The sequence below is a fragment of the Scophthalmus maximus genome, chromosome 4, assembly GCF_022379125.1.
Source record: "Scophthalmus maximus strain ysfricsl-2021 chromosome 4, ASM2237912v1, whole genome shotgun sequence".
NCBI classification, from domain to species: Eukaryota; Metazoa; Chordata; class Actinopteri; order Pleuronectiformes; family Scophthalmidae; genus Scophthalmus; species Scophthalmus maximus.
In genome coordinates this window covers 18,608,467-18,618,969 of record NC_061518.1, presented here as the reverse complement: position 1 = coordinate 18,618,969, position 10,503 = coordinate 18,608,467, and the positions used below count along the sequence as shown (strand labels likewise).

At 41.0% G+C, this 10,503-nt stretch overlaps 1 protein-coding gene across 3 annotated transcripts in view; it reads right to left on the bottom strand.

The window, feature by feature from the left end:
* Positions 1-5,024: 5,024 nt before the first annotated feature.
* Positions 5,025-10,503, bottom strand: part of LOC118302749 (protein unc-13 homolog C) — a 96,311-nt gene continuing 90,832 nt past the window's right edge. For all 3 annotated transcript variants that reach the window (XM_035629165.2, XM_047331707.1, XM_035629168.2), the window contains 3 exons: positions 8,084-8,176; positions 6,446-6,605; positions 5,025-5,403 (listed from right to left, as the gene is read on the bottom strand). In XM_035629165.2, coding sequence (XP_035485058.1) covers positions 5,118-5,403; positions 6,446-6,605; positions 8,084-8,176 — 539 coding nt within the window. In that variant the 3' untranslated portion in view covers positions 5,025-5,117. The remainder of the gene's footprint in view (positions 5,404-6,445; positions 6,606-8,083; positions 8,177-10,503) is intronic.

Genomic DNA, 10,503 nt, shown 5'->3' with positions numbered 1-10,503 from the left:
GATGGACTGAAATGGACATAGTCACTGGGTCTGGAAATTGAAGCCAATGCGGAAGTTCCTGGAACCTGTATTCTCACAATTGACCACAAGTGGGCGACTCTACCGGTTGCGAAAAGAAGTCAGTTTCAATAGAAGTCAATGAGAAAATGACTGACTTGATTTAAAACATCAGTAAACATCGAGGAGTTTATGGTCATCATAATTTACAAAGTGAACATCACGTTGATGTTCACTTTGTAAATTATGGTATCATTTAGAGTAACAAAGATGACAATGCACAGCACTCATTGGGATGTGGCTCCAGCGTGATTGACAGCTTGTACCAACCGTTGGTGAAAAATGCTTAGCGGCAGTTCACAAACAAATGGGCGACGTCACCAATGGTTTGGTGTGTATGCTTCTAAAGTCCTGTTTACCCTGAAGCTATTTGACACATTGAATATTTGAAAATTCTAAATCACAGGGACACTCATATGCATATCGCCTGTAACGACATATAATATGGTGTGGTAGATCAGTTTGTATTGTCTTGGATTTTCAACCTGGCTTGACAAAAAAGATAATCCTGCTGTGAATGAATAGTACCTTCCCTTAGGTGATCCCCATCAATCTTCCCCCGAGGAAAAAACAAGGACAAAACGAAGTCCAGGTTGGAGGCATCACATATTTGAGGTTGTTACTCATACATAACAGCTCATACATATATTATCACACAGATGTTCCTGTGCCCCATAACTTCCGGATAATGTGGTTGTTATGTTGTTTGGCGTCACCGGTGTTTTATCGGCCTGTCATATGCTCAATTGGTTGCCCATGGAAATTTATCTGGGCTTTATTTTAGTAATTTAATCTCGTAAGAATCATTGGAAAGAGACATCAGATGGCTAGGTCTGCTGCTTGTCGCGTGTGCACACACACACAGACACACCCGGAACATGTGTTTAAGAAACACGGCCATCATTTTACTTTTTAATTGTCAGACATTATGATTTTGCCCACCACCTGTTTGTCCTTTGAAATGTGCCGTGCATGATGACTAAAAATTCCCGGAGGAGTTGACAATATGCAAATGATAGGTCAAGGTTGTGGCAGTCAGAGTTGATGTAATTTTGCATCTTGGCAGCTCTGCAGTAGGATGAGTCCAGTTGGTGGACCCCCCGTTTTCCTTCCCTTCAGGGAGTCCGTGGGTGAGAGTGACAGAGTTCCCCTCCCCCTGCCACATGATGCTCTTTTCTGTATGTTTTCCTCTTATTACTTCCTGCTTCCGCAGTCTCTGACTAGATGGGTAGGAAACAAGCTGGCGTGACTGACATAACTGGCGCAGGAAAAGAAAATAATAGATCATAAAATAACTCCGCACACTATTCCAGAAGCGATGGGGAATTGGAGCCTCTGGGATGTGGAAGCAGCATCTGACAGTCAAGCCATATGTAGGCCAGACGTAGGCCAAAGATACGGGCAAACTGTATATTGAGCCAGAAAAATAAACACAAATAGGCCCTTGTGAAGTGTGCACCAAAATATGTTTGCTAAATGGGTTATCTATTAAAAGCTATTAGAAAGATAATTTACACACCCTTAGATAATGTATATGTAGGTGGTATTATACAATAAACAAAAAACGTATATATATATATATATATATATATATATATATATATATATATATATATATATATATATATATGTACTGCCTTTGGAGATATTAATGATATATACATATATATATATCATTAATATCTCCAAAAGCATTACAACCCAGGGCGATATCTCCCATGTATGTTGTACTTTCCACTGAAGTTCCTCACTTTCTGTATCTTTGCCTCATGCTGTAGTTTGTCCGCATTATTGCTCTCTCTCCCTCTTGACCTCCAGAAATGTCTAATTTTCTTTCTGTGGCTCACTCCCGTACAAAGTGGACTACAAGTATGAAGAGGAAAGGTGACACTGACAAATGGACTAACATTGCCTGGGCCTCTTACAATCCTGGCTCCAAGTGATTAGATACACTGTGTGCGCTTTTGACCAAGTGATGACCTGTGGCGAGAATAATCAGCTTTCGCTGAGCGGTGTCTTTTTAATCTCTGAATCACGTAATTGCAAGTTATTACGATGTAGTGTCATACTGTTACACTTCTTTGCATTCAACTCGTAAAATTGGGCTTCACACTGTTATGCCTTTAGCAATATTTTCACATTTACATTCACAGCTCTCCGAGCTAACACTGCGACCCAAATATATATTTAAAAAATAATAAAACAACAAAAACAAATGTGGTATTTAAGTTTTGCAAGATGACATTTTTTGGGGGGGATTATTTCCCTCTAAAGAAGTGCATTTCTTCCTGTGGGTGTAGAATGACTGACAGTAAGTAGAGCATAACTGATGTGAAAACACTCACCATGGAATCACACGCACACAAAAAAGAGAGAAAACCTGGGTGAAGCCTTCATTTTCAGTGCAAGGCTTACAGTATTTTCTGGTAGTATCTGTAGGTGTTTTTTTCTCCCCCAAAAAATAAGCATCAAAAGGCATAAATGTCTCAGATGTCTGCAACTAAATTGCCATGTGAAGACACCCCTGTCGGGATTATGTTCTGTAGGTGGGGGTGACATTGCTCAGTCTGAATATTCAAAACCACTTAACATATTTTTTTCATTCCAGTCTATTCTATAGTAAAAAAAAAAAAAAAAATCTGGATATTGCTTACCTGTTGAAACACCATAATGTTCTTTTGAGTCTGGAATAAATGTATCAGTTGGGGCAGTGTGTATTCAGGTATACAGTCTAACATAAGCGCAATTGACCTCTGAATTTCAGAACATTGGACGACAAACGTAAACATATTTGTTTATTGGTGTAAAAGGTTCCTGTTGGTGGACTGAGGGGTGTTGCACTTAAAGGGAAAATGCATAATTTTAACATATTAAACTCTGATTTAATTTCTTGAAAAGTGCTGTTGCACACGTGAAAAGTTGTATGAAGAGTTTTTGTGGCTGAAATTGCCTAAAAATTATATTGCTAAACTGAGTGAAAAACAGACCTCTGTAGCCCCGCATACCAGTTTGAGATTAGGGACATTAGCCGCTGCTTTGCTACTAAGATACCACATCTGAATTTTAGAACAAACTGTCAGCAGTTGAGTGGAGTTCTAGGTAATGTAGGTGGCAGGTTTTGACAAGAAGAATGCAGCAAATCACAAAACAATATTCATAACATCAAGGTCTTTATCCTAAATCGGGGTAATAGTCTTTCCAGACAGTATTGAATTATTGGTGGCTGCATTGGTTTCTACCCTAAAGTATGCACACAGCAATCAAATGTGAAAACAGTAAAAAAAAAAACATTTTCACATTGAATGCATTATTTTTCCGTTTGTATCAGGGAAGTAATTGGTCTCTGACTTGCGCCGACGCTGCCACTTTGTTAACAACCAACCGCATCTGTCATGATCTATACACCTCTTTAAGGCCATTTCAGATTAAACATGATAGACCTGCGCACACACACTGTGGTAAACTGTTCATTAAATGTAGATCGTTTTCTTTGATTCAAACCAGACGTAATAAATTTGTATGAATACTACGATTCCAACCGCTGGAACTCGATGCTTCGACTATAAAAAAAATCCCCAGAAATGATACAAATTTTTACGCTGTGGTGTTAAAGGGAAGCTGACTGCACACTTGTTCAAAATGAACCAGATGTCTTAACACATTTGCACATACTTTATGCACATTGAAGAAAAGTAGACTTTTGTACAATATCTCACTAAATATATTTACATGACATACAATTCGCCATCAGTGCAATACATAGGAATGTTGCATATTTACCAAATGTTAGACTCTTTCCTTTATGAAGAAAAATAATTCCAATGACAGAAGCTGATATAACTAATGTGTTAAGTAACATGTGCACCTTTCATATTGGTTGACAGCTTCACAGGAAATAAAAAAAATAAAATCTTAGTACCACCCTATCAACAATCAAATAGTAAGCATTGAAAAAGTAATAGATCACATGTACATTTATATCACTATACATGTAATGGATTGCTTTTGTACAAATATTTTAAATAACTTTGGCAGTTTATCAGAAACAAAGTTATCGGAAAAATATGAAACAATAATATCAAACGGTCTGCAATGTCATGTAAGCTTGCCTTCCAAAGCTCATGTTCACAGTGGTCATTCAGAAAGGCTGGAAGCCGATGGCCGAACACAAAGAACAAAAAGCCAAAGAAAAAAGAAAACTTTTCCATCCTTTCTGCTAAGACTGTTAGCACTGGAGGCTGTTGTCATTGTTGTCATGGTTATAAAATTACAAACACCTATGAAGGTTTACATAGCAGTCATCGCCATTTAAAAAAACATGGTCTATTTTCAGGTCGACTTAAAATACAAACAGTTTGAAGGCAAGGGGACAGGACCCTGCTCGGCGGTCACTGTGGAATCATGGGAGAGACATGACCGAGAAGAGGACATGCACAACAGTGCTGTGTGGAAGAACGTGAAGCCGGAAAACGAGGGTGCAAAATGAAAGACTTTGCAACAATCAAAACGCCACACGGTTCAGAAAATGACTTACACCGGACAACTTAATTGAGCAAATTTCAAACATACTAAGTTCACCATAATTCGTATACGTTGGTTTTGTTCTTTTTTTTAATCCACTGGTTTGGCACTTTATTGGAACAAATCTCTGCTCAAAAAGACTAAATGTTGTACAAAAGGTATTTCATGTCTCGTTAACATAACTTGTAGAATATAGTACTTAATAGTAAGCATACGGTAAGTAAACACTTGTACATACTGTAGTTTTAAAATGAACATTCCAACAGATGTTTTACGCACATGCACAAAAACAAACAAACAAACACAACTCTCCATTTCACTTTCTCCCGCTGCCTTGCCACATCGGAGCCTCATCCGCTCCTCTTTGGCCAATCTCACGCTCCTGCTGTTTCCAGCCTCTACCCTGAAAGAACAACCGCTGCTACTGCTCTTCTTCCTCCTCCTCCTCCCTCCCTCCCTCCCTTCCTTCCTTCCTTCTTCCTTTTCTCTCTATCACTTGGGACAACACGGCTCTTTTAACACTGCATTCTCGCTGCACATTACGACACTTCCTCCGTCGAGCGCGTGTCTGTCTTGAGACGCACAAACTCTTTGGACACCTCGTCGTTGGTCCTTTGAGACAGTATCCTCATGATGGTGAGGCCCGTTTCGTCCATGGCGATGCTTTTCACCAGGGGGTAGCAGGCGGAGCAGCTGCCCTTGTCCGCCAGCTCTCGCAGCTGGATGACGGTCATGCCGATGATGCGGTCCTCGCGGGCGAAGCAGTAGTCCTTCACTGAAACATGCAGCTCGTAGGCCTCTGGACCATGTTCATTACTCAGAACACTGGGAGAAATGACACAGGGAGATGAGAGAGGTGTTATTCAAACATTAAGAGATGATAAAAACAATTTAAAAGGTGTGAAAATGCTTCTAATGAAATAACTGGCATGTATATTAACACCACGCCATTTTTTATTTGTTTTTAATTTACCTACAGTTAGCGGACCGTAAGGAAATTTTTGCTGAATTTTACAAAAAGTGTTTTGGATTAAAATTGCTTCCCCTTTAAAATCACATTAGTAAATTGTGAGTCACTTACAAGTATACTACATTTACAACTTAATGATACGCCAGGAAGACTTGGCGTATCATTAAGTTGTAAATGTAGTATACTAAAGTTAGGCAGTACTGTACATGAGTGCAGCTGCTTTTTTGGACACTGACATACTGCTTTGTTCACAGCTGAATATAAAGTGTCACTAAAAGGACTCTGGCTGAGAGTAATATCCCCAGCGACAAGCCTCCTTATTGTATGTGGGTGTGATGTGACAATTCAATCATGTTTGCGCACGAAATGAGCGTTTCTATTCAAATGAGTCTTTATTTTGGGCCAGCTTTTTTTTTTTTTTTTTATGGCTGGTTTTCTAGTTATCCCCTGCAACTTAATGGCTTCTTAAAAAATTCCAATTACAATGCCAGGAGTAAATCTATATGCACACGGCAGTGGGGTTGTACTGATCATGTTGGTGTTGCTTCAACTCTCTCTAAGATCACGTTAGCTTTGTCAGTTGTATTTGGCTGGACTATACAAATGTTTCAATGCAAAGAGCAGAAGAGCTGCAACTGCAGACAAGTCAGTGCTTAAAACAATTGAGGGGATTTTGACAGTTAGGTATTATGGGTATTATGCAGTATATCGGTTGCTGCAGGCTCCTTTGAAGAGTGCACACTGAATACCCGTTTGAAGGTGCAGCCACTTGAAGTATCGAATGTTGCACAACAGGCAGATAAAATGTTGCGTAATAATTCTAAACTCGATGGTTTCCAACAATCCCTCTTCTCTCCCCACCTCTGTAAATAACAGGAAGGAGGCAGGATTACTCACTACTGGAATGTTTCATTGTACTTTGGTGACCAATTGTTATTCTTGGTCTTGGTGCTGAATTTGCGCTTCTTGTCAGCCAGGTGCGGTCCCACGGCGTTGACCTCTACAAACGGACGGAACATGGCGTTGGTCTGCCAAATGAGGTTGTTCACTGCGACCACTGAGGAACGGAAAAGGAAAAGATAATCAGCCAGCTCACAGATGGAAGAGGGTAAAGAACAGTCAATAACAGGTATTGCTGTTTGGAGCTGTGTGTTGCCTTGTATTTATCTAACTCCCACAAATAACTGGATAAATGTAGAAAATTCTTTCTTATGCTGAGATACTGTCAGAGTATGATAGCAGAGACATTACAGTATTTTGTTCTGTGGTGGTTGAAAAGGTTATTCTGGGATGTATAGAAAATCAAAACAAAAAGGGGGTACATGTCGACAATGGACGCAATAAAGCCTAAGTTCAGCTTTGCATCTTGCACTTATGGATTTTCCTTTGATTCAAACCTCCATATTATTGCCATAGTAACCCAACTGGCAATCACAATGCCAATGGCAATTACTTCTGCCGACTGATTAGAGCTGAGTGCCAGTTGCTGTGTTTATGGCGCTGCTGTGGGTGGTGCATTAGATATCACTGCAGCTATGTGGGCGATGTTTTTGGCTGAGTCTACTTTTTTTTCGAAAAGAAAATGAGAAGGATAAGATCAACAAGTGTGCGACTACAGACAGGGTTGGACTTAGAAAACAGAAATCCATATTTTATCATGGAGCAAAGGAAATGAAAGAAACAAGCAAGTGCATGAATGAGTTAGAATCTGCACAAGTAAATGTAATCTTGTACTTGGATAAAACATTTAGTAGATAAAATTGCTGTACCATACATAGTCTGTTATTCGAAACATGTATGATTATTGGCACTGTCAGGCTCATTACTAACGTCTGTCCATGAAAACATATTCACAGTAAAATTAGTAATGTGTAAGCAGGTATGATATTTACCATGTTCACCATCTTAGTTGTGTTTTAGCATGCGGACGCCAATTAGAATTAAACACATCTGAGTATGATGGGAATGTCAAACGTTTTGCAGATGTTAGGATCTTATAAGCGTTGAATAAACTTTTTGTCCAGCTGATTGCACTAGATGAGCTGCAATGTTTTTTTGCAATCTACCCAAGCATTAGACAAACTAAATATTGGATCAAAGTGGTGGGTCAACCAGTGGAGCGACCAGCCATCCATTAAGCCATGCTTCTACGCTTGCTTTACGACAAAAATACAGACGATAAAAATACAGATGATTCTATAAATCTATACATTAGAAACGCTGTGGCTGAGCTCCAACTCCTACAGCCCCAGAAAGAAACAGAGAAGAAACTTACAGTTCACCTCCAGCTGTGGTTTCATATAATAACTTAAATTATGTCATCAGCAATCTTTCAGATGTTAATTCCCTCATTTTTGTCTGTGAAAAGCGAGCTCCAGGACTATATTACAACAATGCTTCTGACCCAGTAGAACTATTGCACAAATGAGATTACCACCATGAACTGTCCATGACGAGTCTTTGAACATTTGCAGGTGTTGAATAAATTGGAATAGGAATGTCGAAAGGCCGGTCTGAGCATAGGAAAAAGCTCACCCTTCACGCTGACTTTGTGCTCTCCAGTGCCAGGGTGAGAGATGAGATTCACTTGCATCGACACCTCCCCCACCGATCCGTTGGATGACTGACCTGGACAGACACCAAAACAGCAACAGGAGAATTGGAAAGACTCAATGAAAAATCCGAGAGGGTTTAGGAGAGGCAGAGAGGCAGAGAGGCAGAGAAACAGAGAGATCAGGAGACAGAAACGTAAGAGAGGGCATGAAAGGACAGAATCCAAAACTGTAGGTGTTTTCTTTTTTTATGTAGACGACGTATCCAGAAATGTTTTTAATTTCAAGCTAAAAGACAAAACCTTGTTAAAAAACAAACAAACAAACAAACAAACAAAAAAACAGTAGGGGAGCAGAGTCAATTTCAACCCCATGACAGGCCAGTAGCAAGCACAGCCGGGGTTTCCATTAGGTACAGGCTTATGAAGAACAAGAAGAGGAAGAATAAAGAAGAAAAAAAAAAGAAACATGAAATGATATGCCTGGTTTGAAGACAATGGAAGAGGCAGATGGTGTGAGCTGATACATTAAATAAATAATGTTCTACAGGATGAAATTGTTCCACTCGACAAAGATTCAAACAAAACATTGGACTTGTGGACAACTCGAGTGAAAAAGAAAACTAGAATTACTGCCCCGCAACCAGTCAAGTTGCAATTTGCACAAATGTCTGTATAATTATAGAGATACGCATTACTAAGTACTGGCAAAAACGAATGTCATGAAGTGATCTTGACCTTTGACCACAACATTCTAATCTTCTTATTCTAGATTCCAAGTGAACATTTGCAAATAGTTTGATAAATATTCCCTTACAGCGTTCTTGAGATACCAAGTTCATGGAAGTGGGTGCATGTGCATGGATGGACGGACAACCTGAAAACATAAACGCCTCCCGCCACGGCTGGCGCCATCACAAAACCATGACAACATATCGAAAAGGAAGTAGAGATGGGGCAAGGGTGAACAGGAGGAGGGAAGAGAAAATACCCTTTGGGGCATTACAACCTCGGCGTTACAGTTACAATCACGCTGGGACACGTCGGTGCCAGGGAACCATTAGAATTCATTGCTGACCATGTGTCTCATTTTACCAGATGCAGGGAGTCCTGCCTCTAAACGCGGCCTTGTGTTTCACCCAGCCGGGACAAACAGATGTTAAACACTGGCAGGCTAGTGTTGTAGATGAAGGCGCATGTTGATCCAATCAGTAATCAATATGTGCCAAACACGCAGTGCCCATTATAGCTGGTTATGAAGAAACAAGCCTTGTGATTTATTGTAATGATGCCCTGGGAGGCTCGGGGAGTCAGGAAAACATTGCTGCTGCACAATCAAGCCACGGACTTGAGGGAAATTAACGGGGCGATACTACAGCAAATATATTTCAGCTACCAGCTACAATAGTGTGATAAATAAAAAGGCTCTGTATGTTAGTAGGGTTGGAAGTCAGGGACAAGACATTGTCAGGGGACTGCCTGGAGGGGCGATTTGTAAGGCACCGGAGAGGAGAATGTGAAGAAGATGAATTGTACATAAATACGACAAAGGAAAGCAGAAGTAGATAAAAACAAAAGGTGGCATTGAGGAGATTCAGCAGACTCGAATGCAAACAAAGGAACAAAGCGTTAAGAGAGGTGAGCTGTGGGCGTCAGTTGTCGCGGACATGCAGTTTGACTCGATTCGATGTGAGTTTGTTTCCCCATGCTGTGTTGATCGCCCAAGATACGATGCTTAGACTACACCGAGAGATGAATCTACAGAAGATCCCTTCAGATGATGAGATATTCAAATGAAATTACTGTATGAGGAAAAGATGCATGTATTTGTTGGTGGTACCGTATTTCCATAGAAGCACAAGGCAGCGACGCAACTCCAGCCCGCTCCCTAACAAACACGTGTCCACCAAGCGCACACTTGGCAGGAACAAACACGTGCATGCGTTGGTCCAAATGTGTCGCTGTCAGGGCACGGGGGCGGGTGATTAATGAAACACTGTGTCCACTCTGCTACATCAAACATCAGCACATCCCCACACTGTTTACTGACCGAATGCACATCAACCGCCTCACTGACGTCCACCTATAGACATCACATGAGACCACCTCGGATAAAGAGCGACAACGCGGTGTGAACTCGGCGGGGACGAAGGGATGGGATGGGATGGGACGAGAGATTTGGCGCGGAGGAAAGAGGAGAAACCCGTCGAGCAGTCTCGAAAATAGCACACCCAGCGAAGCGCCGCGCGTCTATGCCCATCTGCCAGTCAGTGAGAGCAAGCGGCGCTGATTGGTCCACTGGCCGCCTGGTTGACTGGCTTTTTCCCACTGCCATTCTGTTTCCTGCCGCCCGCCTATGCAGCGTTCTGCAAGGCTGAGCACACTGAGGCAACCAGGGGCTGAA